The sequence below is a fragment of the Herpailurus yagouaroundi genome, unplaced genomic scaffold (assembly GCF_014898765.1).
Source record: "Herpailurus yagouaroundi ecotype Mexico unplaced genomic scaffold, PumYag 184, whole genome shotgun sequence".
NCBI classification, from domain to species: Eukaryota; Metazoa; Chordata; class Mammalia; order Carnivora; family Felidae; genus Herpailurus; species Herpailurus yagouaroundi.
In genome coordinates, this window is record NW_024412415.1 from 41,052,311 (window position 1) to 41,071,995 (window position 19,685).

Consider the following 19,685-nt stretch of genomic DNA (forward strand, 5'->3'; position numbering starts at 1 on the left):
CTGGTTATAAGAGAGAGAGGTAGTTCCTCAGAGAGAAATTTGGGTGCAATTTCTTTAAAAAAAAAAAAAGTGAACGAATGCTTGGCAGCCACATTTAGTAAAACTGCAGGCTCTTGGTCACTGGATGCTTCGTATAGACCTGATTCAGGAGTGAGGTAGATTTAGCAAACCCTTGCTGGCTTTACTATTAATTTTAGGAGCTCATTTGCCATTGCTGTTGCTTCTTGTTCACCCACGGCACTGCTTGCGAGTTATTAAGCTGACTTCATGGTGATTTGTATAAAACTAATCCAGCATTTGCTTGTTCTTGGGAGTCTGGCGCCTACAACCTGTCCTGCCAATATTCCTTGATGATGAACCGTGCTTTCAAAAGCAGGTGAACTGTCTCCTCCCCACCACAGTATACCAACACATTACAGAGCCCTTTTTTTTGAGGCCTCATTTTCCTGGTAGCTGTCTCCCCTGAAAAGATTCCCTTTGTGTATCCAGAAAAGAAACTATGGGATTTCTGACTTCTGAGTCCCAGTAGCTCTAATGGACTCTGTCCAGTTTGCCCAGATGTAGACTCTAAGCAAAGTGAGCCTTCCTAGGCTGCAGAGGACAGGGAGGGTGGGTGGCAAGCTCAGCACTGGCTGCACATTGCTCATTTGCTGCTGCTGCTGCTGCTGCAACAGTGAGCAGGTCTCCCAGGGGGAGAAAAGGGCAAGCCACTGTGCTCTCGGGCAGGGGAAGGCTGCATTTATTCCTTGAGGTTTCTTGTTACCTTATTATACAACTCAGATGGTTTGCTTTTAACGGTCTGCTTGTCTTGTTCCATCTGACCTATAAAAATGCTAACATCCTTTAAGTAGATTTCTTTTAAAGAGTTGAATGTTTCTTTGTCAGGTCAAACAGCGTATTTGACAATAATCGCCAGGATCCCACAGGACTGACCGCTGCTCTTCAAGCCACAGACCTGGCTGGAGTTCTGCACATGCTCTACTGTGTCCTCTTCCACGGCACCATCTCGGACCCCAGCACAGCCAGTCCCAAGGAGAGTTACACTCAGAACACAGTCCAAGTGGCCATTCAGAGCTTACAGTTCTTCAACAGTTTTGCAGCTCTTGATCTGCCTGCTTTCCAGGTACCAAGCATTGGTTAGTGATGGTGTTAACCAACCAAGAGTTAATATTTTAGTGTAGATAATGATGTGAGGTTCCTCTCCTGGATTGGGACATTAGGAGTAAACTACAGTAAAGGAAATCACAATATACATCATTTATTAAGCCACTGTCATCTGGGAACTATTTTAGATACTCTACATATGCTTTCTCATTTATTCTCATGATAGCCCTGCAAAATATTACACCCATTTTGCAGATGGAAAAGCTAGCAGTTATTTGCCCAAGGTTACACGTGGCTATGCCAGGACTGGCACCTATGATTTTCTGATTTCCCCAAATCTGTGTCACTCTGCTACTAATAAATCTTCTGTGTTGATTTCTTCATAGAAAGGCATTATTATCCCATCAACTTTTTTTTTTTTTAATTTTTTTTTTCAACGTTTATTTATTTTTGGGACAGAGAGAGACAGAGCATGAACGGGGGAGGGGCAGAGAGAGAGGGAGACACAGAATCGGAAACAGGCTCCAGGCTCTGAGCCATCAGCCCAGAGCCCGACGCGGGGCTCGAACTCACGGACCGTGAGATCGTGACCTGGTTGAAGTCGGACACTCAACCGACTGCGCCACCCAGGCGCCCCTCCCATCAACTTTTAAATGTTAAGGAAAGTCTTACATAAACAGAACCAAAGTTAGATAAATTGTTTTGATTGATATGACTTTCTGTGGATGATTTAACTGATTTGTGTCCGGTGTAAAGTGTATGTATAGTTATACATGCACACCCCCATAAATTAAGTTTTTATAGCAAAAGAAAGAAAAATTGCTTTATGCTGTAATACCAGACTGTCAGCTTAGAAATAGACTTTTTTTTTCATGTGGGAAATTTAATTTTCAAAAACACTGAACCTTTGGAACAGAGCAAGCCCCAAGGAGTAGACTTTCTCTTTCAGTTTATTAACTGTCAAGTGATTTCATTAAAAAAGGAACAAACTTGGCAGATGATGAACCCATAATTTAGATGAATTGCTTTGCTCAGAGGGAGAAAGGGAAAAAGGTTATAGAGATATAAATGTATGAAAATGGTGGTCTTTGGCCATTCCCAACTAGACGAAACACTTGTTTTGTAGCTGATGACAAATGTGGAATTCTTGTCTTCCTGTCATTTTGTGCACAACAGGAAATTAGTGAGTAAGTTGTATCATTGGGCTCAATAGCTTTCAACTTGGTACAGTTAGTTTATCCATCACAAGAACAGAATCCTGTTTAGGGTTAAGGCATTTCAGTTTCCAAAGCAATTGAACACTATAGCCTTAGATGGTAACTACATAATGTATAAAGTTCTGAGAGTTTACAGGCACACCTAATAAGGAGATATCTGCTCCAGAAAATGCCATTGATTCTTGCCTCTGGGTTGAACATCTGTGTTTTGTGAAGACCCAGGCCCATTGTGTTCTGTGTGGAAACAGCTTGGAAATCCGGAGACACTAGTTTTTGTCCTCAGAACATGGAGACCAGCAGTCTACCCATCGACTAGTCCAACTAGAGTGATTTCCGTTGTTACTAGGGATTATGAAAAGAAAATATCTAAAAACTGTCTCTTAGCATCTAGTATAGGTCTTCTGACCAGTATTTATACTGCTGCAGGGTGCTCCACATCATAAGCAAAATCATCTGTATTAAGTCAGCCATTCCATGAGTCACTCTTGAATGTCGGATCCCAGATCCATGTGCTACCCACACCATCCCTGTGAGCTCACAGCCTGGTCAGTCTCACTCAAAAGGAACACCACTGAACTCCAACCAGCCCTGCTCCCCGAATGGCCTTTAGGCACAGTTGCCAATAATGTTAGAAAAATCAAAAGCTTATTTCTGGAGCAAATGTCAAACTAACATAAAGACCAAGATTCTTCCTTTCCAGCTCTTTGCCATATCCAGCCTGAAATGTACCCCCTACTTGAAAAAAGCAGCAGGAAAGATACCAGAGTGACTCAAGAGTGTTCAAGCCATTCTGTTTTTTATTTTATTTTTGTAATATTTATTTATTTTGAGAGAGAGAGAGTGCAAGCAAGCAGGAGAGGGACAGAGAAGGAAAGAGAATCCCAAGCAGGCCCCTGCACTCTCAGCAGAGAGCCCCATGCGAGGATCAAACTCAGGAACCTGTGAGATCAGGACCTGAGCAGAAATCAAGAATCGGACACTTAACTGACTGAGCCACCCAGTTATCCCTGTTCAAGCCATTCTTAGAATCAAATGCCCTGCCTACCAAGTAGAATGTCCTGTTCTGGCTGGTTCTTGATAATTCTCCAGTACATTTGTTTCTTTCCTCTCTGTCCTTCATGCAGCTCCATATTACTCTTAAGTCTCTCTTCCTGTTTTTTTTCCTCCTGTTTTCTTTTATCCTAGTCAATTTGGCCATCATTGTTTCTCATTCTCTCCCAGACACTGTTCCCAGGTATTCTTTTCTCTTGAACAGGTGCCTGGACCAGGAAAGCTCACAAGGGCCTCCCCCTGGCTGCCATCCTTTCAGTACTCAAGGTCCAGCACATGTGTTTTTCTTACACCTCATCAGTATGTGCAGGGACCCACATGCCCAGAATTTCTAGCATCAGAGCCTTTAATGATTACCTTATTGTTCCAGTCACTTTTATGCATTTAAAACCAAACAAAAAAAGACTTAGTTACAACAACCACTTTATTATGATCACAGATTCTCTGGGTCCAAAATTCAGGCAGGGCTTATCACAGTAGGGGTGGCTTGTCACTACTCTCTGATATAGGGCTTCAGGTAAGAGGCTCAAATAATGAGGTGGGGGGGGCAGGTTGACACAGATAGCTGGAAGCTAAATTTATCTGGAGGCCCCTTCGCTCTCCTGTTCAAATCATGGGATGACTTAAAGACTAGGTTCACCAAGGACTGTTGGCCAGAAACACTACATGTGGCTTTTCTGTGTGACTTGGGCTTCTTAAAATGACACGGTGTCTGGGTTCTGAGTGAGTATCCTGAGAGGAAGCTTCCAGAAAACAAATGTTCCAAAAGAAACAGAAGCTGCATGGCTTTTTAGGACCTTGCCTTACAAGTCATATAGCTATATATCAACCATGCTCTTGGCTAAATCAGTTATAAGCCTTCTGGATTCAAGGGGAGAAGGCTTAGGCCCCACCTCTCAATGGGGGGACTGTCAAAGATTTATAGACATTTTTTAAACCACTGCACTCTTTTTAACAAGCTAAAGTAAATCGTCCACACAGATATCATTGATGTAGATGGGTATCTGATCAAGCATGTAATACTCAAGTAAATATAATACAAATATACAATACTTGCATTGTAATGCAATTGAGAGAGTTTGGGAGAAAAGTACTATTTTTCTGATAAATGTGGTCAGAGAAACTCATGTTCTAGTTCATCAAAACAACTTACATGTCAAAAGTGAGATTTTTAGGACCTATGTTAATAAAAGACAGGAAAAGAGATTTTAGGTACAGCATGGATCTGACCTCAAGAAAAAATCTGGGAGACAGTTTATGAATTGCCTGTGTGGGTCAAAGGAACTGAAGAATAAAATTGAAATGAGATAAATGATCTGACCTGCTAAACAGGATAATGTAAGACATGTTGACCATTTGAGTCCCAATGCATCACAAGAATGCAGAGCTCTAATAGGCATCCTCATCAAACCTTTCTGCATCTGGAGTCAGACTGATGTGACTGTAAGCCATTATACCACCAAGTTTTATGACCTTAGAGAAGTCATTTGAACCGTTATGGGCTCAGTTTCTCATCTGTAAAATAGAGATTAAAAACACCTACCTCACAAGTGTGAGGATTAAATGAGATTACATAAAGGCACTGTTCTAGCTAGCAAATAGTAGGCCCTCAAGAAATGTGGACTGGGGGCACCTGGGTGTCTCAGTCAGTTAAGTGTCTGACTCTTGGTGTTGGCTCAGGTCATGATCTCACGGTTCGTGGATTTGAGTCCTGTGTCAGGTGCTGACAGTGCAGAGCCTGCTTGGGATTCTCTGTCTCCCTCTCCCTCTCCTCTGCTCCTTCTCTCGCCCCCCCCCCCCACTCTCTCTCTCTCAAAATAAATAAATAAACATTAAATTTTTTTTAATTTTTTTTAAATGTGGACTGACTCAGCTTCTGAAGAGAAATAATTTACCCAAACCATTCTGCAGATGTTGATTCAGAAAGTTAACTTTTGAGTGAAGCTTCCCCAGTGCCCCTCCACACTTGTGTGAAGCCATGAACCTGTGTGCTCGTTTTATGTGGAACCCATCATGTGCTAGTAACAAAAGGTTATCCACTAGACTATTTTCTTAGCTTGTTCCATTTCATTGTATACTAATAAGGCTGTCAATATTTTTCCCCCTTCAGCAAAGAGTCTGATTTCACTGTGAATTCATATTGGCACAGATGGCCTTGAGATCCCGGATATTGTATATTGCATACACTTTGACAGATTTTACAATTGAAGGTGGTCTCAAGAAACAAATCAATGTACTGACTTGGCAATTAATTCTGACTAAAAAGGAAATATAGTTTCCTTGAAAAATTGGTTTAATTTTTATATTCAAACTTACATGCCCCTTGACCTGCTCTTATCAGTGAAGGTTAAACAGAGGGCACTGGGTCACAGCATGCTGGACACAACTAATTAAATAAGGGCTGAGCTGAGAAGGTGTCACTACTTGATTTAAAGGAACAGAGCTCTCCTGAACCTCTTTGGGGCTTGAAAAACATTTTGTCTCAGGGCAATGAAACTGAGACAGAAGGCACTCTTAAAATTTAGCAGTAATTTTATTTCCACAATACTCACTAACAGGACTGTGTTTCACCACTGTTAGGCAAAGTGAATTCATTGAAACTTCTAAGCTGCTATGTATCTGACCTGGTTCAAGGCCACCAAGACTTCAAATGAAGAGATGAGTTTAAAACGCTGCCTTTCCCCACAGGCCAGCAGTGGTGCTTCATTCCAGTGTTGGCTGCGAGTGTATTCTGTAGGCTTCGCCTCTCCCCTTTGCCCTCCTGTCGCTCTGTCTGTTTGACATGTTTATTAAATAGAAGCTTCAGGCTGCACAGACAGACCCAGGCTCTCCTCCTGCATCGCCCACCAACAACAGCCCTTTGCCTGTCTGGGGAAAGGATCCCAGAAGCCTCATAGTTGAGGGGGCTTCATGGTTTGTTTTTTTTGGGGGGTCAAGGTGTTGTGTTTTTTTACATTCTTTTGGGAACATTGGGTTTATAGGGCTGTTTATTTGAATAATAACCAGTTGTTATTTATATTGCTTTCCTGTTTGAACATAAGTAAATAATTAGAATTGTATTTTTACCCCTGTGTTCAAGAAAATATTTTCTCCTTCAGAAAAAGAAAAGTATTAGAAGTTAGCTAAATGGTAACAGGAGATTCACAGGAGAATTTTAGCATTTTTATATTTTTCCACATTTTCTACAATGAGACGATTTGTACCATGGGAAAAAATAACTTCTTACAAATGGAATAAACAACTATGCTTTAGGTGGATAGTATGTCTTGATCCACAAAGTAAGAGTATTTCTCCATGTCTCTTTTCAGGTTAAATGTTACATTGATTATGGTCACTTATTAGAGCAAGAATCTCTAAACTGAACTGTCAAGCATAGTGCTCTAGAAATTTCCTATGTTTTTCCGGCACCATGGCAGAAAGTTCACAGGGTCCAGTCTTGCTTTGTGATTTGCAGCCCTGCCTGTCCCTGGGATGGGGAGTTCTAACTGCTCCTTGTCTTTGTCAGTCTATTGTAGGGGCAGAGGGCTTGTCCCTTGCATTCCGGCATATCGCCAGCTCTCTACTGGGCCACTGCAGCCAAGTCTCCTGTGAAAGCCTCCTTCATGAGGTCATCGTCTGTGTGGGCTACTTCACTGTCAACCACCCAGATAACCAGGTAAGAGGCCCTGGACAGTTCCTCAGGCAGCTCCCCCAACACTGAGAGTGTGAGGTATTGGATTGAGAAAAGGCAGGCTAGCCTGCTGGAACCCATCTGTCCTGCGTGAGGCCCTTTAACCAGACTCCAAGGACAGCTCTCTGCCTTATTCTACCCAAAGAGATTTGATCAGCACTAGATGAGCACTAAGGCTTCCTCTTAGAGTTATAAAAATAAAATTTTTTCAATAAAATATTCAGTACACAGAAGCATCTACTCCCTTACCACAGAGGTTCTGATGTTCTATCCATATATTTGTTTCATTGTGATGAGGTAGAGTGCATCTTTCAGTTCGGGTCACTTTGCACGTAGCATTAGAGTCGGGTGCTTTATGAGGCCACTCTTGGCACTTGGCTTCTAGTTGCTTAGGGGGTGCTAGGTGGTGTTGGAGGGGGGCCTGAGAAAGCAGGACTTGAGCTTCTCCCCCTTGAGTCACTCAGAGTAGTTTCACTTTTAACTGTTTGGATTATGTGGTTTCCAAGCAAGATTTCATTTGTAAATAGGGTTCTGCTACTCTAAGAACTTGGGAAAACTGTTACCGATTTCGTAAAATAATAATGATGATGATGAGCACCTTATTTCTCTTCATTTTTAAAACCAGAGTAATGGCATAACTAACACATCAAATAGTAGTTCCTGATAGCCTCATTTATCTAAAACCTTCTGCAACCTCAACTGTATGGATTATAGCTGAGAAAAAGGCATCTGGACAACCATTAACCCTCACTCCAAACTTAATAAGTTTTATTTTAGGCACATCTCTAACAACCGTTTATTAGCCTGCAGCAAACTAGACCAGGGCAGGAGAAGGACAGGAGTTGGTTATAGTGACAAAGCCAAGTTCAAGGTGAGAGCGGGGAAAGAAAAAATAAAAATAAGGCAGGGCCGAGAACTCAGAAACCACAGCCATCTGGATGAAAGGAACACTAAACCCTGTATTTATTTCTGAGAAGATCTGGATGCCCCCAGTGCTAACCTTGAATGAGCATGGAGGCAAAATGTATGTTCTTTGCATTCCCTTTGAAGAAGGTTGAGGAGCATGCAGTCCATTCTGGAAAGAATTCCATAGTTAAAATATAGAAAATGTGGACCAGAACAAGTGTCATTTATAGAAAAGTTCCTCTTTTCCAGACACTGGTGCCAGGAGAACAGATCTTTTTCACTTCCCCCTCCCACCATGGGAACATTCTGGAAGTGCTTTCCCCTTGCTAACACCCCCCAGGTAGCGATGCATTGTCCTTTCCAGGCCCAGCAGGTTCATAAGTCTCTTACAAGCTGCTCTCACCATCTGAGATAGCCACTGTTAGCATTTTGGCAAGTTCCCTTACAGTCCTTATTCTGAATACTTTTTCCAGTTTTATTGAGATATAACTGACATACAGCTTTGTATCAGTTTTAGTGTACAAAGTGATAATTTGGTATGTACATATTATACAAGATTAATACCACAGTAAGTTTAGTTAACATCCATCACTTCACATAGTTACAAATTTTTTTCTCATATGGTGAGAACTTTTAAGATGCACAATCTTAGCAACTTTTAAATGTATGTGTGATACAGTACTAGTCAACATGCTGTACACTACATCCCCAGAACATATTTATCTTAGAACTACAAGTTTGTACCCTATGACCACCTTCAACTGTTTCACATCCCCAACTTTCCATGAATATTTTACGTAGCTGAGATCATACTGTACATACATACTGTTATATCCTACTTTATACACTTAACATTACAGGTCTTCCTTTACTTACACTGGGGTTATCCCCCAATAAACCCATCAGAAGTTGAAAATATCTTAAGTGGAAAGCACACTTAATACACCTAGCCTACTCTCAGGATGCTCGGAATACTTACATTAACCTACAGTTGGGTAAAATCGTCTAACACAAAGCCTGTCTTCTAGTACAGTGTTGAATATCTCATTTAGTTCATTGAATACTGCAGTGAAAGTGAAAAACCCAATGGTTTCTGGGTAGGGAATGGTTGTTAAGTGGATCAGTTGTTTACCCTCATGATCGCGTGGCTGACTGGAGGCCAGCTGGGAGCTGCTGCCACCCAGCATCACCAGAGAGTATCTTATCAGTAGCCTGGGAAAAGATAAAAATTCAAAGTACTGTTTCTACTGAATGTGTATCACTTTCATAAAATTCAAAAATCATAAGTCGAACCATCAGTCAGGCACTGTCTGTGTATCAAAACCATTCTTTGTGAATATCTATATTGAAGTATAGTTGACACACCTGTTGTGAATATCGTTTTGGCTGCAGGGCTCTATCCTGTGTAGACAGCCCGTGGTTTACAACTAATTTCCTGGTTTTTTTTTTAATTTTTTAATGTTTATTTATTTGGGGGAGGGGCAGAGAGGGGAGAGGGAATCCCAGGCAGGCTCCATGCTGTCAGCACAGAGCCTGATGTAAGGCTCAAACTCATGAAACTATGAGATCATGACCTGAGCTGAGATGAAGAGTTGGACAGTTAACCGACTGAGCCACCCAGGCACCTCCAATTTCCTGTTTTATACTTAAGTTGTTTATTATGTATCATGACACTATCTACTGGACTTGTAAAGAGGTCATCTGTGGATGTGAGAGTATTTTGCTGTGTTACAGTTCTACGGCAAGAGATAAGCTCCTTCACCATATCCGCATTCGGAGATGGTTTGAAACTTTTTGCTTAAGCCAACTCTGTGGTAATGAATTTGCTGAACTCAGAATTGTGTGGGATTTCAGAGAGTTTTTCTGCCAATGCCAGGTCACAGACTGATCCTTTCCTACAGATAAAGCACACCTCCTAAGTATCTGTGGGCTCACCAGAGTGAATGGGAAATGGGGTCAGGGGAACTGGCATTTGGAGATGCCATGACAGAGCAGTGACTGGGCACGTTGGGGCAAGCGGAAATAGACTAAAAGGGCAGAGAGAGCACCAAGCAGCACAAGCAGGAGACAAGTGCGCTATGGCTTGTCATCTGGGGAAGAAGACACAGCAGCATTTGGAGATCATTGTTGAGAAGTGAGCTCACTAAGAGAAAGAAATTAGAAAAGGGAAAAAAGCCAGATCTTCTATTTTGACACCTAGCCTCCCAGAAAGATTGAATATTAAACTGGACATCCACTTCTGATTTGAGGCAAGATCAGAGAAGTCAGTTCAGCCCCAAGGCAATTAATGAAAAGCAACAATCTATGAGAAGAAAGAATGTGATAAAAAGTAGAGGAGAAATCAGAAATCAATAGACTTATAGTAAGTGTCAAATACTGAGACACTGCATCTTATGGAGATGTGGTTTCTAAGCATGACCCCTGATATTTGTTTTTTAAAATTTTTTTTTTCAACATTTATTTATTTTGGGGACAGAGAGAGACAGAGCATGAATGGGGAGGGGCAGAGAGAGAGAGGGAGACACAGAATCGGAAACAGGCTCCAGGCTCTGAGCCATCAGCCCAGAGCCCAACGCGGGCTCGAACTCACGGACCGCGAGATCGTGACCTGGCTGAAGTCGGACGCTTAACCGACTGCGCCACCCAGGCGCCCCATGACCCCTGATATTTGTAAAATCGTTGATACCGTTTTTCCATCTGGTGTCTTTTGGACCTCATTAGCACTTCAGTGAGGACGTAAGTACATCAGGATGTAGTTCTGCCTCACATACAGGTAAGGGATCGGGATTTGAAGAGGTTATAAGTCCCCTGAAATGGTACAAAGAAATACAAAGATACAAAGAAAACTTTAGGTCCTGGGATGGTATAAATGAGCGTGTTTTATGAACACAAAATTGAACACAGTCTAGCAAAAGAAGGCCTGGGTTCTAACCCCCACTCTGCCACAAGCTGTGTGATCTTAAATCATTTTCCCTCTTGAGGCTTGAGCATGTTTGACTATACAAAGAGGTATACTGGTTCTGGAAATGACGGTGGTGATAGTGCACAATATTGTGAATGTACTTAATGCCACTGAATTGCAGACTTAAAAATGGTAGGTTTTCTGTTACATATATTTTACCACAATAAAAAATGCTTTTTAAAAAAGGAAGTGGATTGTTCTAGATGACCTCCCTTGTGAGTTCCAGGAGTCTGTGATATTTTAAAGGCTAAGATTAGAACCACAGACAGACGAGCATTCTGATCTCATGAGGACTCCAAGCCATTTTGTGGTTTTTCAGATGCTCCTTGCCCTACTCTGGATCCTGTCAGCACCAGATGGCTTCATTAGCTGCCTGTCCACTCCATGGCAGTGAACCCTTAAAAGCTGCATATACCCTGGCTCCCCATATTAATAGAGGAGCTCCATTGACAAAACCAGTAAGCAGAGACTTACAGGTGAGATGTCAGGTGCCTTGCTCTGTGAAGCCATCTCTAGCTACAGTTGTTTCACCCACATCAAAGGGTTGTGCTCACCAGCTCGTGGCTGGGCTCCATGCCATCCAGCTGCATGGCAGGGGCTAGGGAGGGGAGAAATAACCCCAAGCTTACTAAGAGGATAACTGCTCATATCCCAGTAGAATTAGGGAGTTTTCTGTAACTAAACAGCTGATTGTTTATTTCATTCTAAAACCTTGTTTTACTAAATTCCCTTTCTAATCTCCCCAGTAATTTGCCAAGTGAGTGTTTGCTGAGGGGATGTGGTAAATTCAGCTTTAAGGTCTCATCCTTTAAGGTCATAGCTTCATGGAATCTTCACCTGGAAAGGCTCTGAAATATCTAGCCCAGCTGCCTCATATTACAGGTGGAAAAACTGAGGCTCAGAGGGAGGAAAGGAATTGCCAAGCCAAGAACTGGCACACCCAACTCACAGCTTGCAGTCAAGTTCCTGCCCTTTCCACCTCTCTGTTCTTATGAGAGTGAATGTACTTAACCTGATGCCACATTCTCTAAATCAGAGGAATTTCAGAGGAAAAATTATGATGCTCAATTCATTTAATGCTTCCGTATCATTAGTCAGTCATGTTAATTTGCAGGGCCTGTTTGTGCACAGTGGATCCTTTATTTTCTCCTGGGGAAACAGCTTGTGTCTTTAAAAGACAGGAGATTTTGAACTCCTGCTGCAGCCTAAGCCTGTTTTATTAGGTAACTGCTTTGCATAAAGGATTGGCACTTTTTATTTGCCACCATTTAGTCTATTAACTGCAAAGACAGCCCCCCTGATACCAAAGATGACTTCAGGGAAGAAACCTGGATAATAAAAATAATACCCTATTCTTGATGGACCCAGTCATGTTTTCTATCGGGTTGCTGTTTCTAATTAAAATGTTTTTTTTAATCAAAAACTTCCTTGTATTTTATGGCAATTTCATGACTCTTTCTAAATCCCTTCCCATCTAATTATTATAATGAACATAATTAGTATGTGCTGTCAGCCCTTCACTTTATTTACATTTTATATTGAATAATTAAATGTGGTCTGATAATTAAATTAACTCGAATGACAGATTATTTGACTGCCTGCATATTACCGTATTGGGAATAAGCACCTTTGCATATTCATTTTAGTTAGTGACTTTTTCATTTGGAAAGACCCCATAGATCCTAGCTATCAGAACCAGAGTCTCTTGTGGCAGTTGAAAGGAAGGATCCCTGTGGCCCACCCTCCCCCATCCAGCTTCTCGGTAGAGAAGTCCTTGCAAATCATTTAATCATCTGCCCTGCACTGGACCAAAAGCTCTTGAATGCTTCTGGGGAATCGGAAAGGACGAGTAAGGCTGGACAGTGAACCTTTTGAAACTAGACTCACCCTGAGCTGGGTGACATGCATTTCCCAGGTCTTTTGTAATTTGATGACTTAGTAAGAAAACCTAAACGTTGGTTGACTAAACATATCTGAAATGTATCTATTGTACTCACCTCAGGCATTTCCCTGCAAACAAAAACAGGGCACTTTCCTAGCTGTATACCATCTGCAGCTGAGGAAAGCAGACTGATGTCTTAAGAGTGGCAGTTTTCCAAAGCCCCAGTTCAGCCTTTAGAACTTTGAGAAGGGACCTAATTCCTACTCAAACATTCTTAACTTCACTCTTTGTTTTTCTCAAAGGCAGATGGTCCTAGGTCACACCCATTTGGTAAACTCCCCCGGCCCGTGGGAGTCCATGAATGGGGTCTGCTGTGGTGGGCTCAGGGCAGAGTCTCCATCGTTTGAGGACTTTCTATTCTCCCAGTGTTGGCAGCTCGTTCTTCAGCTGTCACACAAACATTCACCTTTCTGCATTATCTTTCTTTATGTGACAGATACAGTTCCTTTCATAAAATGAAAATGTATCACGTCTAAGGAAAGCTTAACAATTTCAACAATATAACCATTTGGCAGTTACTCTCTTTATATTACAATACCAAAGAAAAATGTAGGATTTTTTCCCCAAAAAGAGAAGAACACTTTCCTAATTAAACTTAACTTCTGCCTACACATTTAACACTTCTAGTGAGTGACCCAGCTAGTATTACGATGGAGAAATTTGCCAGTTAGCACTTTGGGCTGATTGTATTAAGTCACCAATTTCACAGAATCCGCATAAAAGACACCTTTTACTTCGGTCATCTCTTTGGATGAATTTTCCCATGCAAGGGTAGTTGGAACTACCACATGCTCATAGCACATAAACCACCTGAGAGGTAGGGAACTCCTAGCCCCATTACCAGATCAACTGCAGTTGAAGGCAGTCCCACCAAGGAGCCCGCACTTCCACCACTCAGCATGAACACTGGCCACGGATACTTGTACTGAACTGAGAAAGAAACATTCTTCCCCCTGTGATTGGAATGGCTTCCTGATCTGTGACTCTTGCAGTTCCCACAGATCCTCCCGTCTGTGGTCAATGCAGCAGTAGTGAGGGTGGCACCCGAATGGATTCACATCTTGAATCAGTCTGCAGCTAAAGTTTTGAATTAGCTCTCCACTGGTTCTACAAGTCAGATGTCCTAGAGGATAAGAGCATAGGCTCTGAAGTCAGCTGGCTTAGAAATCCCTATTCTGCTCTATGCCAGCACTATGACTTCAGGCAAGTTACTGAATGCCGAGCCTGACTCCTAGTGAATGCTCATGAAAGGTAGCTGTTGCTACCCCTGCTTGCCCTGTCATCATCACCTTCATGACGCTGAATAATACACCTGATTCAGCAGTAGGCTAAACTCCTAATTCTTACGTAGTGATCTGAAACAAACAGGATTGTACAGATAAACTATCCTTCCTTTGCCAGTTTCCTCAGGTTCTCATTTTTGAGGAACTCAGATCCGGAACATTGCAGTAAAATAACTGTCGTGAAATCTAACAGTAAAACTTTGAAGTTGGAAGCTAGCCATAGCTTTATCCCAGTTGGACTATGAAAAGTTGGGATCCCACGAAGGCCCTTCAGCAGTGACTATGAGACCAGGGGCATGAGTAGGGTCATTCTGAGGGCTAGTTTAACTGCAAGGTGGCATGAAGTTAGTCATTCCTCTCAGTTCCATCCCAAGACTAGGCAGAGCCATGGAAGACACACAAGAGGAAGCCAAGAAAACCGTCAACACCCTCTTCCCAAGGTACCCAAACCCAGACCCACTGAACAGGATGAATACTGTCAGGGCAGCTGTGTGCACAAACCTCAGTCATCCTTGCTCCCTTGAATGTCTTCTATTGGGACGTCAAACATGCATAAGAAAATGATGCCAAAGGGATATTTTATCCAGAGTTTAACTCCTGACCAGTGATTATTCTAATTTTTCTGGGCCTGCCTTGGTCTTCAGTCACAGAGGAACTTTTTTCATAAATCACTGAGGTAGATTATAAAGAATTAATGTGCAGTGGAGCGCCTAGGTGGCTCAGTCAGTTGGGCATCCAACTCTTGATTTCAGCTCAGGTCATTATCTCACAGTTCATGAGTATGAGCCCCGCATCAGGCTCTGTCCCAACAGTACAGATTCTAATCTCCCTCGGGATTCCCTCCCTCCCTCTCTCTCTGCCCCTTCCCAGCTCATACACACAACACTCTTTCTCAGAATAAATAAACTTTAAAAAAAAAAAAAGGATTAATGTGTAATCACAAAGAAAACACCACTCCTGAGATAGGAAATTTTATTAAGACCCTCATTAGTCACAAAAAGCCCACCACCATGGAACAAATGCTGGTGCAGCAGTCAGGACTGCTAGATCCTTCTACAGCTGCAGAGCTGACTGACCCTGGGCAAGTCACTGCCCTCTGGGCTTCAGTTCCCTGTCTGTAAAAAAGGGTGATTTGAAGGGCCCCTCCTACTCTGATAGAGGATGGAGTGTGAAGTCATGGCCAGACCAACAGAAAAAGATAGATTTAATCTTTTTCATTTCTAAGTATAGTAATCACAAATATTCCACTCTAGCCACAGCTGGTCTCCTTGCTGTTCCACAGACACACCTCAAGCCTTTGTTCTAAGTGCTTTCTACTAGAATACTTACCCTCAGAAAGCAACATGTTTTGGAGAGGCTTCCAAACTTTTTCCTCAGATATCATGTTATCAGGCCTTCTCTGACCACAGTATCTAAAACAGTTACATAAGCCTCACGGTCACTGTTTCCCCTTTACCTTGCTTTATTTTCTTCACACACTTATTACTTCCCACCATGTATTTCTTTTGTCTGTCTCCGCACTCCCACCCCCACAGCATCCCACTAGAATGTAAGCACCTTGAGAGCAGAGTCTTGTCTCCAGTGCCTGCAGCGGTGCCTGACACATAGCGATTACCTAATAAACGTTTGTTGATTGAATGACTGGGTGTCGAGATGATACATTTCTCCCTAGGCATAATACTGCACAAAAGGTTAAAATGATCTCAGATTTGAAAGATACAACACTTCTATTTTACTGACCAAACCTCCTGAACTCACTTCGAGCTAAAAATTTAAGAGCCATTTCTTTGGCACTATGGGTTACTTATCTTCAAATCTGTTCTAAAAGAAATGGCTTTGTTTTGTTTTTGCTGGAGCCAGTAGTTTTGACATCCAAAGGAAACTGCGTGTTTAAAGGTTTGGCAAATATTGTGCTTGAGAACACAGTGGTGTGTGAGAGAAAAGCTTTGGGGGTGGATCACATCCTAGCCCCTCATTTCCATTGGGTGGTAAACAGAGGCAGGCTGTCGTGAAGGTTGCTTTCACTGACTATAGCAGAGAGACAACAAGTGCTAACTCACAGGGTTGTTTTGAAGAGTAAATGTCATCCTGATCACTCAGGTCTCAGATTTGACTCTCAGCTATGCCTGTGGGGTCTTTGCTCACCAACTTGGTGCCATTGTCATGACAAATCTACTCTGACTTATGATTTGGTTTTTAAAAAAGGTTTTTGGGGCGCCTGGGTGTCTCTGTTGGTTAAGCATCCAACTTCTGATTTCAGTTCAGGTCATGATCTCACTGTTTGTGAGCTCAAGCCCCAAGTTTGGCTCTGTGCTGACGGCATGGAGCCTTCTTGAGATATTCTCATTCTCTCTCTCTCTCTCTCTCTCCCTCTCTCTCTCTCTCCCTCTCTCTCTCTCTCTCTCCCCCTTCCTCCCTCCCTCCCTCTCTCTCTGCCCCTCTGCCACTTGCTCTCTATCTCTCTCTCTCAAAATCAAAATAAATTTAAAAAAATAAATTCTTCTTAAAAAAAAAAAGATTTTCAACAGTTATGGCCCACTCTAAGAAAGCACACTGCAGGAAAATCTATACTTAAAGACCCCCAAACCACCATATCATTCAATTTAATAACATTTCCTAAGGGCCTCTTTAAATGTTTATCTTAAATCTCTTCACATGTAGTTCCTTTGAGAATATGTAGCTTTAGTGGGCCGTCAGATGCTGCACACCTTGTCAGAGAACCCGGTGTGTGAGAGCCCTGTCAGGGCAGCAGCCCATGGCTGGCCTCTGCTTCAAGGCATCACTAGTACATTTTTATAGCTTGTTGAGAGGATCATGGGCTCTGGAGCCTGGCAACCTAAGTTCTGATCCCAACTCTCCCACTTACCAGCTCTGTGATCCTGGACAAACCACTTACCTTTCTGGTGCCAGTTTCCTCACCTGTAAACTAGGGAAGCCATCAATAACATCACAGCCTTGTTGTGCAAATTAAATTAGGCCATGCACATGGTGATTAGCACATTCCCTGGGCTGGAACAGATGTTGACTGTGATGTTATTGAAGTGATCATTGTCTGCCTCCTGATTCCCTGCTCTTAGTGGGAGAAGCCCAGGAGTGTGCCCTCGGTAAGCCCTGACACAGGATATCAGCTTGGATAGGCCGTCTCTGCTGTCGGGGTGTGTTTCCCCACCCATGAAGAAGCTGCAGAAAGCTCTGCATGTCCGCTGCCTACAGGGTTCCTCTGTGGACCCAAAAGAGGTAGATGCACCAGGGGTCCACTTGCAGATGCCTCTGGGCTGCCACTCCGTGCACTACTCTGGTGTAGCTGCCAAGGGCCAGTGACTGGGAGGGTCAGTCTGGCTCTATCCAGCTGCCAGTCCCCTTCCTAAGGTGCATGCCTCATGCAGCTGGACATACCAGGCAGGTGACAAACATATGCTTGTCTGGACAGCAGTGAAGGAGAATCTCCACTCACCACTTTGCATTGGAAAAGTAGGATGAAGGAAGACCTCACACCCAGATCATTCTTTTTTGTACAGGCAACTGCTAAACTGAAAACACACCACAGAGATCACTCAGAGGTGCATTGAGATTGTGTTAGGAAAAGAAACTGGAAAATGGCTCACATGAATCACTGTGAACATTTAATGGGTCTTAATTGGAACCTTATCCTACTGTACTTAGAGCAGGGAGATGAAAGCAAAAGAAATCTGAGAGACCATTTATTTCACTCGAGAAAGCAGTAAACTGAAACTACAAAAAGATTTGACTACTATTATATTTTTATGATTAAATAAAATTGTCATAGACTGGTGCTGGTGAGCCCATAAATGCTCCATGGAATGCATCCATGCTCTCTGACTGCTGATAGGATGTGACCAGAAAATCTATCAGCCTGTGCTCTGCATTTATTAACCCTGCTGTTCTCACACCACCCAATGTTTGACCCAAAGCTCTCCTCTCAGGAATGGTCCAAAGCCCACTTGGAGTATTTGTGTTTTAAGGCATCATTAAATGCATTACCCACCCACCTCCCTACCCACCCCCCCACACACACATCCTGTTGGTCTGTGATGGACATAATCTTTCCAGTATTATGTGTGTCTGTGAGCATGTGTGTAATTATAAGTTCTCTTTTCTTAAAGAAGTGACTTTAGAAAATCAGAATAGCTACTAGTTGAGAATTTGTGGGCAACATGTTTTGTATGATGATTCTTTTATTCATTCTTAAGAAAAACAATAAGCTTTTTTTTAACCACATTTAAATGTAATATCTGTGTGGGTATAGGCAGCATAAGGTGCTTATGTATGTGAATGCTCATAGCACAGGATTATATTATTTCTGCAAGTTCACAGGCCTTTAGAGACCATTTAGTCCAACTCCCCTCATTGCCAAAGAGGAGTAGGACTTGAGCTCAAAATCACTGGAATCAAGCCTTCTGACATATTATCTAAGGCTTTCTGCGACTAGCCTTCCCACTCACTCCCCCTTTCCCCACTCTATGGTAGATGGTACACAGGTAATGCAAGTAAACAGAAAACCCAAAATAAAATAGTCCCTCGAATGTATGATGATGAGTCTGTGTCATTTACAAGGTCTGTGCTCTTTAGACAAGGTTCTTTCTCAAACATAAATTAAAATTAAAATCTGGGTATAGTCCCTGACAGATTATACAATCTGTGACTTTAAGGGTGAGCCAAGTGTTTGAGATAATCTAGCCCAAACTTCTTGTGCTGCAAATGTGTTTGAAGGGAATTTAGAACATGCCTTATTTGAAAGGTAACTCTTCTCACAGAATAGACAACATAAAAGAAGGAAAAAGAAGCTCTAACACAGAACAGAATGCTGGAGGTGACTTATTCTTGGGGAAATGCCAGTACTGTGAGCTTTGTGTCCATATGAGCATTCATCACTCATTCCTTCTTTCATATATCCACTTTTGCTAAATGTCCAGCCTCCATCAAATCACGTGCTGGGAGACACGGAAATGAATACAATCTAGACCTTGTCCTGTGGAACCCACAGCCTAGGAGCAGTGCTGTCAGTGCAGAGACTCAATCCTTCCTTCAGCAAACACTTAACCAGTACCTGCAGTGGTCCAGGCACTGTTCCAGACACCCAGGATCCAGTGGGAAACAACATAGGCAAAGCCCTTACCCTCAAGTTGCTGACATTCTGGGAGGGAAGGGAAGGGAAGACCATAAACAAATGTGGATCTATGCTAGAGGTTCCTCTTAGAGGTCGTTCATGGTGGAGGTGGCGCTTTGGCTGATATCTGAAAGTAGAACAGGGGTGCCTGGGTGGCTCAGTCAGTCGAGCGTCCTCCTTCAGCTCAGGTCATGATCTCACAGTTCGTGGGTTTGAGCCCCATGTCAGGCTCTGTGCAGACAAGCTCAGAGCCTGGAGCCTGCTTTGGATTCTGTGTCTCCCTCTCTCTCTGCCCTTTCCTGATCATGCTCTGTCTCTCTTGCTCTTGAAAATAAAATTTAAAAATTAAAAAAAAAAAGTAGAACAGATATTTACTGGGCAGCAAGGTAAGAAAGACCTTCAAGGCATAGGAAAGACCATAAG

General features: G+C 42.6%; 1 protein-coding gene across 1 annotated transcript in view; it reads left to right on the forward strand.

Annotated features, from left to right (window-relative positions):
- The window catches only part of SCAPER (S-phase cyclin A associated protein in the ER), a 512,156-nt gene that overhangs the window by 473,414 nt on the left and 19,057 nt on the right, over positions 1–19,685 (forward strand). Inside the window, exons 29-30 of the mRNA XM_040492187.1 lie at positions 886–1,123; positions 6,877–7,026. Coding sequence (XP_040348121.1) covers positions 886–1,123; positions 6,877–7,026 — 388 coding nt within the window. The remainder of the gene's footprint in view (positions 1–885; positions 1,124–6,876; positions 7,027–19,685) is intronic.